Below are 19348 nucleotides of genomic sequence, written 5' to 3'. Positions count from 1 at the left end.
TTTTTGTTTGGAGCGGAGGTCGATGGACAACCACTGGAGTTGTTTAAGAAGGGGAGTGACACGCCCAGATCGTTTCTGCAGGAAGATGAGCCGGGCAGCGGAGTGAAGAATAGACCGGAGCGGGGCGAGAGAGGAGGAAGGGAGGTCAGAGAGAAGGCTGACACAGTAGTCTAGCCGGGATATAACGAGAGCCCGTAACAGTAAGGTAGCCGTCTGGGTGGAGAGGAAAGGGCGGATCTTGGCGATATTGTAGAGGTGAAACCGGCAGGTCTCGGTAACGGATAGGATGTGTGGGGTGAACGAGAGAGACGAGTCAAGGATGACACCGAGATCGCGGGCCCGAGAGACGGGAAGGATGGTCGTGCCATCGACGGTGATAGAGAAGTCTGGGAGAGGACCGGGTTTGGGAGGGAAGATGAGGAGCTCAGTCTCGCTCATGTTGAGTTTTAGGTGGCGGGCCGACATCCAGGTGGAGACGTCCCGGAGGCGGGAGGAGATGCGAGCCCGAAGGGAGGGGGAGAGGACAGGGGCGGAGATGTAGATCTGCGTGTCATCTGCGTAGAGATGGTAGTCAAAGCCGTGAGAGCGGATGAGTTCACCGAGGGAGTGAGTGTAAATGGAGAACAGAAGAGGGCCAAGAACTGACCCTTGAGGAACTCCAACAGTTAAAGGATGGGAGGGGGAGGAGGCTCCAGCGTAGGAGACCGAGAATGATCGGCCAGAGAGGTAAGAGGAGAACCAGGAGAGGACAGAGTCCGTGAAGCCAAGGTGAGATAAGGTATGGAGGAGGAGGGGATGGTCGACAGTGTCAAAGGCAGCAGAGAGGTCAAGGAGGATCAGAATGGAGTAGGAAATGGAGATTAAAACTGAGCGCCCCATGTGGGACAAGGACTGTATTCAGCTCAATTATCTTGTACCCACCCAAGCTTTTTGAACAGTGGTTGGCACTTTTTCATTCATTCATTTATTCAGTTGTATTTATTGAGTGCTTATCCTGTGCAGAGCACTGTATTGGGAGAGTACAGTATCACAATAAACTGGCATATTCCCAGCCCACAGAGAGTTTACAGTCTAGAGGGAGCTTCCAGACTCTCCCACTCCACACTCCCTCTTCAAAACCCTACTTAAAACTCACCTCCTCCAAGAGGCCTTCCCAGATTGAGCTCCCCTTCTCCTTCTACTCCCTCTACCGCCCCCCCTTCACCTCTCCGCAGCTTAGCCCTCTTTTCCCATTTCCCTCTGCCTTCCCATCCCCTCAGCACTGTACTCATCTGCTCAACTGTATATATTTTCATTACCCTATTTATTTTGTTAATGAAATGTACATCGCGTTGATTCTGTTTAGTTGCCATTGTTTTTACGAGATGTTCTTCCCCTTGACTCTATTTATTGCCATCGTTCTTGTCTGTCCGTCTCCCCCAATTAGACCGTAAGCCCGTCAAATGGCAGTGACTGTCTCTATCTGTGCCGACTTGTTCATTCCAAGCGCTTAGTACAGTGCTCTGCACATAGTAAGCGCTCAATAAATACTATTGAATGAATGAACTGGCTCCCACCAGCTGGCGGACCTGGCTGTTGTCGCCTGGCCTGGGTCCACTCCCCTGGCTGGATCCTTGTCTTGTCTCCCCCAGACCCTTCTCAGTGAATACAAACATCCTCTGCTTGTTTCCCTTCTTGTTGGTAGAGGGCATAACATCACCACAATACCCCCAACCTCACCCCACTACCACCAACACCCCAGAACCACAGAGATACCAAAGCCTGGGGTCTGGAGGAACATAGAACAATCACTAGTCTCAGCTCTGACCCCTGCAGCCTCCAGAAAGCTCTGGACCTAGGAGAACCAGGAGAGCTGCTGTCACTGCTAGACAGAACACATCTCTTCCAAGAGGCCTTCCCTGATTAAGCCCTCTTTTCTTTTTCTTCGACTTCCTTTTGCATTGCCCTGACTTGCTCCTTTTATTCACTGCCCCCCCAAGTCCCACAGCACTTATCTCCACATCTGTCATTTATTTATATTAATACCTGTCTTTCCCTCTAGACTGGAAGCTCACTGTGGGCAGGGAATGCATCTTTATTGTTATAGCGTACTCTTCCCAAGTACTCAGTAGAGTGCTCTGCACAGAGCAAGTGCTCAATAAATGACTGCAGAACAAGAGCCGGGTCTCCCAGGGCCTGATCTGGCCCCTTCTAGCTCCTTGTAGGACCGTGTCCCAGTCCTTCCCCAGATCTAACTTGGGTTTCTCCCTACTGGTAGCCACTGGCCCCAACCTCCTGGAGTTTAACGAGGACGCTTCCATCAGCTCACATTTCCACAGCACTGGGTTTGGGGGCCTTCAGGTTGCCCAAGCAAGGACTGAGATAGTGTCACCTAGGAGCTGAGCTCGCAGCCAACCTCTTGTCTGCATCCTTCCTCTGGCCTGTAATGTCCTCCCTCTTCCTATCCGATAGATAATTACTCTCCCCACCTTCAAAGCCTTTTTGAAATCACATCTCCAAGAGGTATTTCCACTTTTTCCACTCCTTTCTGCATTGTCCTGACTTGCTCCCTTTATACACCCCCCCCCCAACCCCTTAGCACTTAACATTACATTTATTTATATTAATGTCAGTCTGCAAGCTTGAGGTGGGAACGGAATGTGTGTTATATTGTGCACACTCTCCCTAGCACTTAGTACAATGCCGTTCCCTGTAAGCGCTCAATAAATACATCTGATTGAGTCCACTGAACTTGCCTACACATGCAGAGAACAGGAGAGAGGAGATCTGCAGAAATATCAACTCTGGCCCCAAGGACCTTGTGTGGCTCATGATGGGAAATGCCTATTAACCATTTTCCCCCAAACTTTGCCCAAATCAGCGAGGCCTAATGGATAGATTGTGGGCCTGGGAGTCAGAAAGAGCTGGGCTCTAGTCTTGGCTCTGCCATCTGTCTGCGGTGTGACCTTGGGCAAGTCACTTCACTTCTCTGAGCCTCAGCTACCTCATCTGTAACATGGAGATTAAAAATGTGAGATGTGGGATACGGACTATGTCCAACCTTTTATCTACTCCAGGGCTTAGTACAGTGCCTACCACATAGTAAGTACTTGAACACACACACAAAAAAACAAAAAACTGCAGCCCTGATGGATGCTAAGACTCTTCTCTGGGTCCTTCTGGCTGCCCAATCCAAGTTCAATCAATCAACAGTATTTGAGTGCTTACTCTAAGGGCTCGGGAGTATGGGTTTGGGAGAACAAGAGTTGTTAGACACAATTCCTGCCATCAAGGAGCTTTCAGATGAGCTACAATTTAGCACCCAACCCCTGGCCCAACCCATTCCCCGCAACCCCCACCCCTACAGTCACATCACAGTGCCCGTTCTGAACTCACATCACAGCTTCCTCACAGGAGCCTGGAGGCTGGGATCCCCCATCTGTCGCACCTGCAGCTTCATCCAGTCCAGCGCTGGTCTTCAGTAGAATGGAAGGGGACTGGGGGGAAGGAAGCAAGGAAGGAAGAAGCTCTCACCTGTGGGGTCCTGGATTCCCAATCTCCTCAGTCATTTGGGGGGGGGGGGGGTCCCCAAACCTGGCAGAGGCAGGCAAGTGAGCTGGGAAATCAACCCTCTAGAGATGCTCACCTCACAGTAGAGCAACCAAAGCTGCCATCTTGCGCACCACGTCACTCGGAGCGAATCAGACACAAAAAGCTTCCCGAACCTCCCCACCGCAACTCATGCTACAAAAAAACACATTCCCTCGGCAGACTCCCTGCTCTCCCCCTTGAGCCACGCAAAGCTTTGATGCCTACAGAGAGCAGAGAGAGATTCCCCCCAGCTAGTTGCCTGAGGTCAGAAGGAAAGGTTTTTAGGGTAAAAATCTGAGCCTCCCCCTCCCCTTTTTGGTTTCAAGTGCCCCTCCCGAGGCTGACGGGGCAGGTTTCTCAGTGCTCTCTGCGGACGATTAACCCTGCTGGCTTGCGGGGGTGGGAGCGATATCTCTGCCACAAAAAGCCCAGTTAAAACTCCGAGAGGCCAGGAATTTCTTTAATGTTAAAAAAGAATAAAAAAAAATTTTAAAAAAAGACGACCTGATATGGCAACGGAACTGGCAAAGTGGGTACACCACAGAAACAAAGGTCTTTGCAGGCAACACTGGTTTGAAATCGTAAAACACTTGATGGGTGAAAAAAGTGAGATTCTAAATTTTATATATATATATACACATATATATACACAATCATAGCTAAGGGTGGTACTGAAAAACAGTCTCTTTTAATGTGATTCAAGGTTTAACTTGTCATTATCTATTGCTTATTTATTCAGGGCTGTAAATAACACTTATAAGCGACAAAGAGATGTGTAAAAATGAAACATCGTGAAAAAAATACAGTTTTTCATTTCCATATGAAACTCAAAGTATAAGAGTCTGGTCCAATGTGGAATGTACCTACTGTTGTTTATAGTGGGGCTCTAAAATCCATTTTTTTATTTTTGTTTTGTTTCTTTTTTTAAAAAAAAACCCGGCTGCCCCGCCCCACAAGTTCACTTAAGGGGAGCGGACGGAGTGGGAGGGGGACGACAGGACGGGAGGACAGTGGGGGAAGTGGGATGGGAGGAACGTGTCTTCCTTGATCAGGACGACTCTGTCAACCAGGGTGGCGAAGGGGGTCTGTTGGCTTCTTTCTTGCTGAAGTCCGCTTTGATATCCATAAAAGTTGGATTGGTCCAACTGGAGAGAAAAGTGTGTGTGTGTGTGTGTGTGTGTGTGTGTTGGGGGAGGGGTCTGAAGGCAGGGAGGAACAAAAATGGGAGGGGAATCAGGGGGGAATAGGGGTCGGGACGACGCAAGAACCCGGATCCTTATGAAGGATGAGATTTAGTTGTTGAACTTCAAGGGGTACCCAATGGCTTTCTCCAGGCACTCGACTAGCGAGCCCGCGGAGAGAAAATCCCTTTCCACCTCCACAAATTTGATGTAGATGGACTTGGGGGACACGCCGGGCTGGACGAGGCAGTTCTGGGACAGGAAGCCATTGATGCCCAGCCAATCCTTGCTGAAGGTCTTGGTGTTAGCCTGAAAGTGGAGGAACAGGCACTGCTGCAGAGTCCGCACCTCGGCGATGCCCAGGTAGCAGTAGGTGATGCGGGCGGCCTCCAGCTCCGCCACCTCCTCCCGGCCCTCGGGCCCCAGGTCCCGGCCCCCACCCCGCTCCGGGGACGGGGGCCTCTCGCCGCACTCTTCGTAGCCGATGGCGTACAGGCCCGGGCTCTTGGGGATGCCCCCGGGCAATAAATACTGGACGACGTTGCCGCCGGTGGGCTTGGAATGGGCGATGGGGATCCAGTCCACTTCCATGTGCAGCTCCAGGCAGCGGGCCTCGCTGATGGTGATCTCCAGGAACTTGTAGTAGACGTTTTTCCAGTTCATCTTCTGCACGCGTGTCATGATGACCCGGCCCTCAGGCTTCTCCGAGTTGAAGTACTCACGCAGGCGCTTGCCCAGGGGCACCTGGGAGCTGATCTCGGCGTAGTGGTAGCGGATGTCTTCTTTCCAGCGGGTGTTGTAGCCGATCCCGAAGATGGCCAGTTTGTTGGACAGGTGGAGCCGCGAGAAGTCGGCCCAGCTCTGGAACAGCTCCCACTTCAGCTGGACCGACTCCAGGATCTGCACGATGTTCTGCATGCTGTCTCGCTTCCTGCGGAGAGCCGCCGCCGCGGCGGGGGGAGAGAGAGGGGGATACCGTCAGGGACCGAGACCTTTGGAGGTGTGGGCCTCCCCCTCCCCTGGAAAGCTCAGCCGGGGTCCGGACCTAGGGTCTGGACAGTGACCTGAATTGTTCCAGGGGTGCTCGAGAAGCTCTCCTAGAGGGGGAAGGGGTACCCATCCCAGCCCACCCGTAGCCAGAAAGAATCTTCTCCCTGAATGGCCCCCGGTTCTCCCTTCTTTGGGGATCTCCACTGTTTGACTCTGGCTGTCAGTTTCCAGGTCTCCCTGAGTCCCCGCCAGCGGCTTCCTTCCTCTTTACTGATCAAATTGATCGCATTTATTGAGCACTGACTGTGTGCAGATCACTGAACTAAGCCCTTGGGAGAGTACAAAATTGCAAGAGCTGGTAGACCTGTTCCCTGCTCACAACATGCTAGCTGCCCCTTCCTCCCGCTAGACTCCAGCTTCTGCTTTCTAATAATAACTGTGGTATTTGTTAAGTGCTTACTGTGTGCCAAGCATTGTTATAAGCACTGGAGTAGATATGAGGTACTCAGGTTGGACATAGTCCCTATCTCTCATGCGGCTTACAGTCTTGACCCCGTTTTTCAGATGAGGTAACAGGCACAGAGAAGTTAAGCGACTTGTCCTAGCTCACACCGCAAACATGAGATCTTAGCTCCTCAGCTTCAACCAATCGCGTTCTCCTCAAAGCTCCGGACTGCTGCCTCCATGAAGCCTGCCCTGGCTAACTCCATTCCGACCGGCCATACTTTCTCTTGGTCAACTCAGTACTTGGTTCACAGCAAAATGGCCTAGTGGACAGAGCATGGGATTGGGAGTGAGAAGATCTGGCCTCTAATCCCGGTTCTTCCGTGTCTGTTATATGACTTTGGGCAAGTCACTTCACTTCTCAGTGCTTCAGTTACCTCCTTCGCCTTCTTAGACTGTGAGATCCATATGGGACAGGCACCGTGTCCAACCTAACCTGTATCTACCCAAATGCTTAGAATAGTACTTGGCACATAGCAAAAGCTAATCTAGTACCACAGTTATTAATATGATCCCATTAATATTTCCTCAGCCAACCCATCAATCAATGGCATTTACTGAGCGCCTACTGAATACTAGGCACTGTATTAAGTACTTGGGTGAATACAACAGGTGCAACGGTATTATTTCTTAATTCCGTCTTTGTTACTTTCAACTCACATGCTAGTTTCTTTCCATTCCTTCTTATCTATGTTTGTCTTCTGTTTACATGTCAGATTGGCAGCTCCTTGTAGGCAGGGAATACGTCTCAAGCCTCTTTTGGATTTTCCAAGTGCTTAGCACAGTGCACTGCACCCAGAAGGCACTCCAAGAATACCATGATTATTACGCCTGTGAATCTTGATTGGGCAGGGGTGTTTGGACACAGCCTTTTCCCTCCTTTAATTTCCTTAGTGCCCTGTGCAGTGCTTTGCACATGGTGGGTGCTCAATACGCTCTGTCGCTGCAGATGAGCTGCGGCCGTGAGGGGGAAGCCCGTGACTGGGAGTCAAGAGAACTGGGCGAGGCCCAACTCTGCCCCTTGACTGCAGTGTGATCCGGGGTAAAGTCACTTAATCTCTCTGGGCCTCGGTTTCCTAATCTGTAAAATGGGGATAAGATCTCTACTCGCCTTTCCTCAGTCTCGGGTGGGGCGGGGACCGTGTCTGATCTGATTCCCTTGTGTTTCTCACAGTGTTCAGCACAGAGGAAGCGCCTAATGCATGCCGTGATGACGACGCTAGGAAGCCACGGAGTTGAGCAGCACAGCTTAGTTCATTCATTCAATCATATTTACTGAGCACTAACTGTGTGCAGAGCACTGTACTAAGCACTTGGGAGAGTACAATATAACAATATACCAGACATATTCCCTGCCCACAAGGAGCTTAAAGTCTAGAGAGGGAGAGAGACATTAACATAAATGAATAAATGACAGATATGGACAAAAGTGCTGTGGGACTGGGAGCGGAGACAAATAAGGGAGCAAGCCAGGGTGACGCAAAAGGGAGAGGGAGAAGAGGAGGGGGGGCTTAGTCAGGGAAGGCCTCTTGGAGGAGATGTGCCTTTGATAAGACTTTGAAGGTGAGGGAAGAGTCATTCTTAGTCAGATTTGAGGAGGGAGGGCGTTTCAGGCCAGAGGCAGGACGTGGGCGAGAGTTCAGTGGTGAGATAGGCGAGATAGAGGCACAGTGGGAAAGAAGGTTGGCATTAGGATGTGTGTGTGCACGGGTGACACCTCTGTGCTATGAAAAGGGGCAGACTGGCTCCATAGCGAAGAAGGACTAAAAGTTTGTTGCAGGCAGGAAATGTGTCTATTATTCTTCTGTTCTCTCCCAAGCGCTTAGTACAATGCTCTGCACACAGTAAGTGCTCAATACGACTGAATGACTCCTCCTTGTAATTATTTTAATTGTCTGTTTCTCCTGCAAGACTGGAAGTTCCTCAAGAGCAAGGAGTGTGTCTTCTAAATCTACCGTACTCCCCCAAGTGCTTAGTCCAGTGTTCTGCCCATGATAGGCACCTAATACCAACCCGATTGGCCTGTATCAACCCAGCACTAAGTACAATGCCTAGCACAAAGTGCTTAACAAATGCCATTTACAAAAAGGAGAGATGGCCACGACTTACTGTGCCTCTTCAGAAGACTCTTGCTTGATTTTTAATGTTCTTTTTGTGGCAGGCATTTCATCTGAAAGACATTTGGAAAAAGAATTATATTTGGCTAAGACAACACCCTTATACATAAGTCACGGTCTTTGCCAGCCATCCGGCCGCTATGGCTTCCCTCCTGGGCCCCAAAAACAAGGCGCCTCTCGATGCCTGATTTCGAAATCTAGCTCATGAATAATGAGGCATCAGCAGTTGACATGCAAGATCAGGGCCGCCGCAAGATGCCTCAAGGTCATCAGTGGATTTCCAGCTGGCAGATTAAAGTCTCATTTTGTGGAAAACATGATTTTTTAAAGCCCGGGGAATGAAGCGGCCGTTTTCATTTCCCTGGTTCACTTTTCAGGATGATACTCCCCAGAGTTGTTGGCGTTTCTAGTTGACTTACACCATGTGGGTGAGGTATGTGTGGGTGGGGGAGCGGAAGTGGGGTGTGTGTGGGTGTGTATGTATGTGTGTCACCGGATGCCAAGTTGTTTAAACTTTATCAATGGGTGACTGAGGCACTACACTGTAATCTCGTCTCTCTACTGTAAGCTTGTTGTGGGCAGGGAATGCGTCTATTTAGTGGACTCTTAGTGGAGATTGGACTCTTCTAAGCACTTAGTACAGTGCTCTGCGCACGGTGAGCACTCAGAAAATACAACCGAGTCTCCATTCTGGAAATGGTGAAGTCCCAGAGGTTTGATGAACCCCTCTCCCTCAGCCACCCTTGCCATTTTGAAGTTTAAAACATTCGCTTTGCAGCGAACGCCCATCGTTCCTTTTACATGCCTGGCTCTCCCCGCACAACAACTTGATCTCTTGGGGATTTCTGTCTGGGCTGCATCGAGCCTGTTACTGTTACCGTTTTGAATTTATTTCTGAACTCTGTAGCTCATTGTCCTGTGGCTGCACTCGGACCAAAGTTTGAGCTCGAGTTAGACTCCTGGAAGGGAATGGATTCCATCTGTGACGTCTCCCAGTTCTCGCTCACAGTCCAACATTCATAAGAAACATGGCACTGGCCCTTCTGATTTGATCCCGGGGATCGAGACTAAATTGAGGTGGTGGGATGGAGTTTTCTGCTTTTGTTTCCCAGGAGCAGCCAGAAGGTCTTAGATTAACGGCAGTGAGGCCTAGTGGATAGAGTATGGGCTTGGGAGGCCAAAGGATGGGGGTTCTAACCCCGGTTCCACCATTTGTCTGTCTGACCTTGGGCAAATCATTTGACTTCTCTGTGCCTCAGTTACCTCATCTGTAAAACGGAGATTAAGACTGTGAGCAACACAATTAGCTTGTATCTATCTCAGCGTTTAGTACAATGTCAGGCTTAATAAATTTTTTTTTTAAAAAAAAAAGAGGGGACACAATGTCTGGACCTCTGGGCGACGGGGTACACTGAAGGAGTGGGTCCAGGCTGTCCCGCTTGGCCAGATCTCCGCTACAGCTGAACTGCGGAGCTCAAATCTCCCGACTGGGACAAAGCCAGATGGGGATGCAGAGTCCACTTCCCATTCACGCATTCCCACAATTCCCCATCCTGCTGGGAATGCACCCGACTTTGGTGGGCCGGCCGGAGGAGGAAGAAGAAAATCCCTTGCCCAGAGCCACCGGGAGGGCTTATTGGGGGGGAAAGCCCACCCACTGGTGCCAAGGGTCCACCCTGGTGCCACTGCCTTGGGGGAGCCCACAACCTGAAACGTCCTTGGCAGTGGGGTGGGCCGACCGGCTGATCGGCTGTAGCAACTCGGCGAGCTCTCCAGGGCGGTGGGTGGGTGCGCGGGTACGACCAGCGGAGGAGGTGGCTCTCTTACCCAATTCCTGATCAGTCGGGTAGCCATGGAGCTCCTGACTGTGGTTTCCCCAGTCGTCCTGTGAATAATCTTCCATGGTGCTGCCGTCTGATTCCAGCTCCTGGTACAAGCCACTACTGTTAATAAGTACAGGCTGGCAGGGCTGAGAATCCCATCCTCCCTGACCAAACACCTGTTCCAACTGTTCAAATGTGTAACTGCTCTTTCTTTTCCCAACACCATGTTCTTTCACCCGACTGTAACACCTGCGGAGGGTCTAAGACACAAAGTCTTTTGTTATTCCTTTAAATCTGCACTTCCTCTTCCAGGTATGGACCACAGATATTAATCACTTTCAGACAGACACAGACGGACAGACACACAGACACATTGTTACAAGAATGCGCCATTTCATTTTCATTCATTATATTAGAAAAAAATAAATCGATAAATTCAACATTTATTCAAACGCATTACAATTTAAACAACAGTTTGGCAGTTAATAATCCATTGTCAAACAGATAACATTACAGCATTGCATATTTCCAACAATACACACATTCCACCACCCCCCCCCCGCCTCCACCCCCGCCCATCCCTCCGCCTCCCCGCAACAAGATCCCTCCCCCAAAAGCACCAGCCAGCCACTAGGGAGGGATACCTGCCACAGAGGAGAGGGGGCCAGCTGCCATTTGTGCCCAGAATTTAGGACAGGTGAGAGAGAAAGAGAGAGAGAGACAGAGAGGGGGAGGACAGAGAAAGGAATCCTCAGAAGCAAAGTGCTAAACCTTCCTTTCTTTACACTAAGGGGGAAATACGCTAAACTAGCCTACAACAATTAACTGGTTAAAATCTTTTACTTACATAGTCTGTCTTCCTTACTAACTCACTGCCTCTTGGGAAGCTGCTGCAATTTAAAATAGAAGGCGAATCAATAATGCGCTCCATTCTCCAACTGCAAAGATCAACTATCCCGAAAGCAGCAGTTGGCTCCCAGGCCTTTCGGCACTTCGGACTAAGCCGGCTCCCCATACCGCCACCAAAACGGGCCAACAGTCAGAGATGCTGAATTGCTTTTGGGGTGGGGAGGGTGGTGTGTATGTGCTGTCCATCCCTCGAACCCTGCCCTCCCACTCAGGTTCGGAGAGAAAAGCCAGCTTGCATATCCATAGATAAAATTCACACCTCTTCCTTCGTCCTCACCCCCTTCCACCATGGTCCATTCTAATCCTTGCCTCTCAGGACCCAGTGCACTACCCATCGCCCGCTTTCCCCACCAAACCATTTAGAGGGAGAAAAGCAGGACACCCACCTCGGCCTCATCCATCAGTTTGGCTGGACCTCGGCCCCTGGAGGGAAAGATGTCCCCTCCGGGGGCTGGGGGGAAGACTGAGGGAGAGGCTGACACTCCCTGCACCTCCTCCACCCCCGGGACCAGGGCGACCAACCTCGGACTTGACGAGGGCATGCTCGGGGCCGTCTAGACTGGAGTGGGTGGGTGGATCTGAATTCCAGAAATTGAGAGAGCACTGACTAACAAAATATGTGGGAACCTTCCGGATAAGACCCTCGGCAGATTTATTATTTATAAATAACGGTCTGACTGATTACTTTGGGAGGCTTGACTGTTAGCCGTACAAATCTGTCCCTTGAGACTGGAGATAACAGAGAGGCAACTCTAAACATCAAGGCGTCATTATTATCATTAGTGTTGTTATAATTATTAATTACTATTATTGTGATGATGATTATGATGCTGAAAAAGTGCTCAGGACTTTGAAATGCGTGGAACCTCCTGGGCCCTAAAAAGCACCTCATTCTCTCCTTGGTCACCACTTGTCGCTTTTCGTCAGTGAAATGATTTCTCCGATAAAATGATGTCTGGCTCCTCAAGCCCTTGCCCACCTGGGTCTCCCATATCCCTTCTGCTTCTTCCTCCCATCTAATTTATTTAATGTCCACCTTCCCTGCAAGCTTCTTGAGGGCAGGGATCCCATCCACTAACCTTACTGTACTCTCTCTGGTGCTCAGTATAGTCCTCTGCACACAGTAGATGCCCACAATACTATCCGTTGGGGCTCATCTTCCCTGCAAGACTGTCAGCTTCTTGAGGGCAGGGATCGTGTCCACTAACTCTACAGTAGTCTTCCCGGTGCCTAGTCCACACAATAGGGGTTCAGTCAATATAACTGATCGATGGATACAAATGACCAGGCGGGGATGACTTGCTGTGGCACCTCAGAAGAGCGGGAATCTCTGGAGTCCACTACTGTCCTGCTATTGGATCGACTTTCCTCTGGGTCTCCTCGGTAGCCCAAGGAGGGGCTTCAGGGCTGGAAGTGGCCAGCCAGAACCCTTGGCTGCTGAAGCCTCTTTGTTAATAATGTTAATAATAATAATCAAGGATTTGCTAAGTGCTCACTATGTGCCAGGCACTGTACTAAGCACTGGGGTGGATACGGGCAAATCGGGTTAGACACAGTCCCTATCCCACATGGGGTTCACAGTCTCTATCCCCATTTTACAGATGAGGTAATGAGGCATAGAGAAGCAAAGGGACTTGCCGGAGGTCACACAGCAGATAGCGGAGCCGGGAATAGAGCCCAGGTGCTTCTGACTCCCAGGCCCATGCTCTATCCACTAGGTCACGCTGCTTCTCAGGTTCACTTTGGCAAGTTGATGCGCCCCCCCCCCCCAACCCCCCGAAAATGGATCACCCCCGTACAACTCTCACCCTGCTAAACTGGAAGCTCCTTGAGGGCAGGGATCATGTCTATTTATTCTACTGCACTCTCTTAAGCGCTTAGTGCCAGGCTCTGCCCACAGCAGCTGCTTGGGGAAGATTTCTGATTGACTGACAGCCATTCATCAATGGTATTTATTGAGCACTTACTATGTGCACAGCACTGTACTAAGCCTTTGGGAGAGTATACTACAAAGAATTAGTTGAATCAGCAGAGATGGCCCCAGGGTAAGTGAGCTGCCTCTTCTTGAGACCCCCCTGGTCTGAGTGCCCCCTTTCCCCTCCACACACACACACCATCCCCGGTTTTCTTCCTCTGTCCTCCCCACCAACATTCTTATAAATCTTACAGAGGCTTGGTCTCTGCTGCTGAGAACCCTCCTCCTACCCCCCGGCCATTTCACCCCTACCACTCTCCGAACGGCCAGTGACCCTCAGTCCTCGGCTCTTCTGGACTCTCGGGCCTGGCCCGTTAGTGGGAGACTCTTGGGCAGACTGGAAAAATCCCCAGATAGTTACCGGCAGTTTGTTTTCTCGCCACATGAATGACGAAAGGAGAAGGGTGGTAGGGGAGCAGAAGCCCACCATTTCCACCCGCTGCTCACATTCCTCGTGGGCTCCGAATGGCTCTTTATTCATTGCCGGCTCTGAGCAAGATGCCTCTCAAGGCTAAGCGTGGCCCTGACGGACCCTGCAACATGCTGGGCACCAGGATCTCCCCACTAGAGTGTGAGCTCCTCCATTAGAGTGGAAGCTCCTTGTGGGCAGGCAATAATAGTAATTAAGAATAATTATGGTATTCGTCAAGCACTTCCTATACGTCAGGCACCATTCCAAGCCAGGGCAATTACAAATTTATCAGGTTGCACACAGTCTCTGGGGCTCGCAGTTTAAGTAGGAGGAAGAACCCCCATTTTACAGAAGGGGAAACTGAAACACAGAGAAAGTAACTTGCCCAAGGTCACACAGGTGGCAAGTGGCAAAGCTGGGATTAGAACCCAGGTCCTCCGATTCCTAGGCCTGTGCTCATTCCATTAGGCCTTGCTTCGATGTGTCACTTGCTTGGTTTGCACTTCCCTGATATGTACTTCAGGGCACCCAGTGGGTGCTTAATAAATGCTGCCACTCTCCACTACCACCACCACCAGTCCGGTCTTGGTTCTGGAGGTCTGGGCAGCTTCAAAGTCCTGGGAAACCCCCAGGAGTTCAAATCGTTAATTCACAGCCCCAGGACTCCTCCAGCTCTGCTTAGGCAAGTGGCACCTAAGCCAAAATCCCCAAGGGGCCCCTAAATGATACTAATTTCCCCCTGGGGCCTTGGGGGTGGTCTGGCCCTAGCTTAGACAACAGAGGCTGCCTCAAACTTGAACCAAATTGACTCTGGGGAAATTGGGCCCACACAGAGAACTGCTGGGAGCTAAAGAATGGGTAAAAGCCAGTCACCTCCCTGCTGACCAAAGAGTCCTTCCACCCCAAGGAAGGGGCTGAAGGTGGGGATGCTAGTGGCATCACTTTCTGTCAGCCAACCGGAGAAGTTCAGAGCCGTCATCGATCCTGACTCCAGGAACATCACCCAATGGTTTCCCCGTAGTGAAGGGGGACTCTGGGGCCAGCAGGCTTCCTCGCCCATCCCCCAACCTTAGCCACAGAACTATATCACAGAAAGCCACCGAACACGTGTCCTGCCTCAGCTGAGGAACCACCGAGTGGCAGCCAAATGGAGGCGGTGTGTGATAACAATGAATAATTAGGGTACTTGTTAATGCTAATTTACTATGTGCCGAGCACTGTTCTAAGAGCTGAGTTAGTCACGAGTTTACAAGGTTGGACACAGTCCCTGTCGGTAGACACGTGGTGGAGCCAGGATGAGAACCCAGGTCCTCTGACTCCCAGGCCCGTGCTCTTTTCACTAGTCTACGCTGGGTAATGGGGGGAGGTCGCTGGGTTCCAGCCCCTGCTCTGTCCTCAGGCCAGGGTCCCGGAACCTGTCTGCAAATCAGTGTCTCCATCTGCCTCAGAAGGCGAACGTTTTCCGCCTGCCTGCTTTGAGTCTGAGCGTCCCAACATTTAGTAGAGAGATTTAAATGACTGTTTTCAGTGGGAAGAATGTGACATTCGTAATCAGGCCGTTGCCCCCGGTTGCTAACTTGGTTTGCATTCCCCGATGGGCCCGCTCGATCCTCAGTATCGAGGCCCAAAGGCCTGGCCAGGCACCGGGCCCAGAGAGGGCGGAGGGAGCGTCTCCCTCTCCATCTTACTCTAACCTGGCTTTTAGTTTTGGAAGACAGAGAAGCCCACCACCAGAGGACCCGGGAGATGGCTCAGGGGGCTTCCCGCTGGGTTTGCGCCCCGTCCCACTCCCCATCAAGAAAACTGAGCCTTCTGCCTACCACTTCAAGACCGAGCTAGCCGGGACCCATAGTCAGCATCCCCGAATCCCTGTTTTGGGCTTCATTCATTCATTCATTAGTATTTATTGAGTGCTTACTGTGTGCAGAGCACTGCACTAAGAGCTCGGGAGAATACACTATAATAAAAATAATAATTGTGGAATTTGTTAAGCGCTATGTGCCAGGTACTGTACTGAGCACCGAGATGGATACAAGCAAATCGGGTTGGACACAGTCCCTGTCCCACTTGGGGCTCAGTCTTTAAGCCCCCATTTTACAGATGAGGTAACTGAGGCATGGAGACGTGAAGTGACTTGCTCAAAGTGTCACAGCAGATCTGGGATTAGAACACAGGTTTTTCTGACTCCCAGGCCTGTACTTTATCCACTAGGCCATGCTGTTTCTCAGTAGACACATTCCCTACCCACAACTAGCTTACAGTTTAGACATCACCGACTCTGGTTGTCCCTGGGGACGGTGTCCTTTCCGAGGACCGGATCTCCGAGCAGCACCAGGCCCGGTCCTGGGTCGGGATGCAGGCCATGACTCATCACCGCTCTTGCTATCAGCCCAGTCAAACCCAACCATCTCTAGACTGTAAGCTCTCTTAGGATGGGGAACATGTCTGTGTATTGTTACCCTGCACTCTCCCAAGCACTCAGTACTGCACTCTCCCAAGCACTCAGTACAGTGCTCTGCACACAGGAAGTGCTCAATAAATACCACTGATTGACTGAAGAGACCTATCTCTGGCTGGCTCATGGGAGGCTCCGCATTCTAGGATTTCGGGAAGAGGTTGCAAGCTTGAACTATAGGAGTTGATTCCCTCCAAGCACGCAACACACTCTCTCATGTCTGACTTGTTAAAAATTCCCGGCAACATGGGGACGGGAGACGGAAGCTGCCGGGCGATCCCATTTAAAACTGCACACCTATTACTGCTCCCTTGGGAAGAAGCTACAATTATCACTTCGCGGGTCTTTCAAAAGGGCTCACTCCCAACTCCCAAAAATGATGGGCAAGGGGAGGCCGATTAGAGCAGCTAGCCAAATCACAGGTATCTGTGCCAAGCATGGAAGAAACACCTTGCAAACAGTGCCAGGATCCACCCTGTCGAATCCCGGATGGCCGCCAAGAGGGAAATCGCAGAGAAAGCACTGGATGAACACAGAGGAAAAGTCCTAACCTTCTTCAGAGCCTCACCCGGTTTTTAAGATTAGTGGGGCAGAAAAAACAAGAGTTTGAGATGACATTCACTGGGGGAGGGAGGGTGACTGCAAAGCGGTCTTTTTTTTGGGGGGTCAGGGGGGTGAAGACAGAGGCAGGAGTTTAGAGGGGTCTGAAATGGGACTATGGGACACGTACCATGAAATTCAGTGCGCGATGGAATCCCCTTGCCCCAAGAGCCCCCCAAAACCCCAAAGTCAATCCAGTATTGGGTAGGACAAGCAGAGGAATCCCATGTAAGCTATGAAGGTGGTTCTTCCTGTCTATTCAGCACCGGTGAGGCAACAGTTGGAGAGCACAGCATTCAGTTCTGGGCATCGCGCCGGCTACAAGAGAGGGAAATTGGAGAGTTCAGAAAAGGGCAAATTCCATAATGAAAGGTTCGGAAATAAGAACGACACGTGAGGGCGGGGGATTCTTCACAGCCCCCCCCCCCGATCTTACCCACTGATTGGTTTTGGGGGCAGGCGGGGGGGGGGGGTGTCATGAGACCATCTCCCCCGGCCACAAGATGCACAGGGACCTTTTCCCTTGCGCTCGGGAAGCGGAAAGAGGGTCTGTTCTCTGAGAGGGCACGTGGAGAAGTGAAGAGATACGTGGGCTTGGGATCCTGAACCTGCTTCCGCCGAGGTCTGCCCTATCCTCCGGACGACCTCGTGGTCATCGTCAGGGCAAAACCCTGCTTCCATCAGAAATGGCTGCAGGCGAGTCAGGGCATAAGGCAAGAGAGTGCGAGGAGGCAAGGCAGGGCTCTCGGCCAGATGCTGGGAAGCAGTATGGCCTAGTGGAAAAAGAACAGGCCTGGGAGCCAGAGGACTTGGGGCTAGTCATTCACTTCTCTGGGCCTCAGTTTCCTCAAATGCAAGGTGGGGATTCAGTACCTGTTCTTCCTCCTGCTTAGTCTGTGAGCCCCGTGTGGGGCAGGGACTGTATGGGCCTGATTAGCTTGCGTCTATCCCACTGGTTAGGACAGTGCTTGACATGCAGTAAGTGCTTAACAAATGCCATTAAAAAAAAGAATGGGACAGAGATGGGAGGGAAGAAGGGGCATAAGAGGCTGTGCTAACCACTGACGTTAACGTGAGACAGGAGTTCTCCAGGGTGGGGACAAAGAGGGCTTGGGAACCAGCAGCCGGACGAGAACCAGACAAGTGAGAGGCAGCGAGGCCTAGTGGAAAGACCACGGGCCTAGAAGTAGAGATCATGAGTTGTAATCCCAGCTCCGTCACAGGCCTGCTGCGTGAGCTTGGGCAAGTTACTTAACTTCTCTGTTCCTGCTACCTCATCTGTAAAATGGGACAAAGACTGTCGGCCTTAACTGGGACAGGGACTGTGTCCAATCTGATTACCTTTTACCCACCCCAGCACTTAGAACAGTGTTTGGAACATCGTAAGCGCTTAACAAATACCATAATTAATAATTATTATTATTCAGGGTCAGGCTGGCGGCTTCTTTACCTCCGGCCGGACCCCACAATCGGATCAGTGATATTCACTGAGTGCTTACTGTGTGCAGAACACTGCACTAAGCGCTTGGGAGAGTCTGATATAAACGAGTTGGTAGTCACGTTCCCCGCCCACAGCGAACTTACAGTCTAGGAAGGGAAGGCAGGCATTAATATAGATAAATGACCGCTTTGTGTAAAAATGCCGTGGGGCTGAGGGAGGGGTGAATAGAGGGTGCAAATCAGGGTGACGTAAAAGGGAGTGGGAGAAGAAGAGATGAGGGCTTTGTTGGGGAACGTCTGTTCCCCTGATGGGCGGCTGGCATATCTTTCTTTGTGATGATGATGATGAGCAGCATTAATTGCACTGACTGGGCACCTACTGTGTGCAGTGCACTCTGATAAAATAAGGGAGGAGGGTGAGGGGAGCAGCTGTGGATCTAAGCAGCTGCTTTGATTTTGGGTTACTCTAAAGCTGCAGTGGGAAAGGCTAAAAGGGGCTGAAGAAAAATCACAAGTTGGCTTGGGTCAAGGGTGTTTGCAAATCTCTACTACATTACATCGTGCCAACAGGGGCGATGAGCAAAACATTGTTCACTGATGTTTATAAACTGGTCGGGCGTAAGTTGGAGATGTGGGGAAAACTCTGAGTTTTCCAAACAATTCCCCACTTGAAAATTTGTTTGGGAAAAGTGTTGCTTGGAATAAGTCTCAATCACAACATGACATTTAAAATCTGCCACACTGAAAATACACAAACACAAACACACACACATACTTTTGCCAAAGCAAAAGTAGTTTAGGGTGCCTCCAGCCGAAAAAGTTTGGTCCAAGATGCCACGTGAAAAATGCAACCGTCAAATGCCGAGAGGAAGACTTAGCTGTACTAGCAGTAGGTCAGGGCTCTGACTGCTGGACTCTAATCCGTGAGGAGCCTGAAATTCTGCTCCTCTCCCCATAACGCCCTCTCCCTCTTAGTAGATAGGGTATTGTCCTTGGGACCTATTTGTGCTTTTATGGTTTCACCCATCTTATGGGGCTGTTGCCCACCCCCTCATTCTTAGATGGTCAGAATTCGAAGACCAGAGACTGTGTCTAATACTGTGCAATTTTTCCCAGCACGGCGGAGCTGGGATTAGAATCCGTGATCTGCTGACTCCCAGGCCCATGCTCTATCCGCTAGGCCATGCTGCTTCTCGATGGTCCTTGGGGTTATCCAGTTTTGCAGATTCATCTCGCCCCAGAGGGAGGGAATGAAGTCTAGTGTGTGAAAACTGAGAATGGCCCAGGCAACCACTGGGTACTGGCCAACAGCCTGGCCTAACCAGGCCTGCCAACCCCGCTCACCTCTCTTTACTCTTCAAGGTCCTTCCCT

The 19348-nt window shown here is 50.8% G+C and overlaps 1 protein-coding gene across 3 annotated transcripts in view; it reads right to left on the bottom strand.

Moving 5' to 3' along the window:
• Positions 1–4014: 4014 nt before the first annotated feature.
• The window catches only part of MSANTD2 (Myb/SANT DNA binding domain containing 2), a 28562-nt gene continuing 13228 nt past the window's right edge, over positions 4015–19348 (bottom strand). Inside the window, exons 2-4 of one of the 3 annotated variants that reach the window (XM_029075483.2) lie at positions 10190–10445; positions 8355–8415; positions 4015–5682 (exon numbers count right to left, since the gene is read on the bottom strand). In XM_029075483.2, the coding sequence (XP_028931316.1) occupies positions 4863–5682; positions 8355–8415; positions 10190–10445 (1137 nt within the window). In that variant the 3' untranslated portion in view covers positions 4015–4862. Of the gene's footprint in view, positions 5683–8354; positions 8416–10189; positions 10446–16000; positions 16855–19348 lie in introns of those variants that run through there. The other 2 variants (XM_029075484.2, XM_029075485.2) reach the window with 2 other exon arrangements.

The sequence above is a fragment of the Ornithorhynchus anatinus genome, chromosome 11 (assembly GCF_004115215.2).
Source record: "Ornithorhynchus anatinus isolate Pmale09 chromosome 11, mOrnAna1.pri.v4, whole genome shotgun sequence".
NCBI lineage: Eukaryota > Metazoa > Chordata > Mammalia > Monotremata > Ornithorhynchidae > Ornithorhynchus > Ornithorhynchus anatinus.
This window is presented reverse-complemented; position numbering and strand designations above follow the sequence as displayed.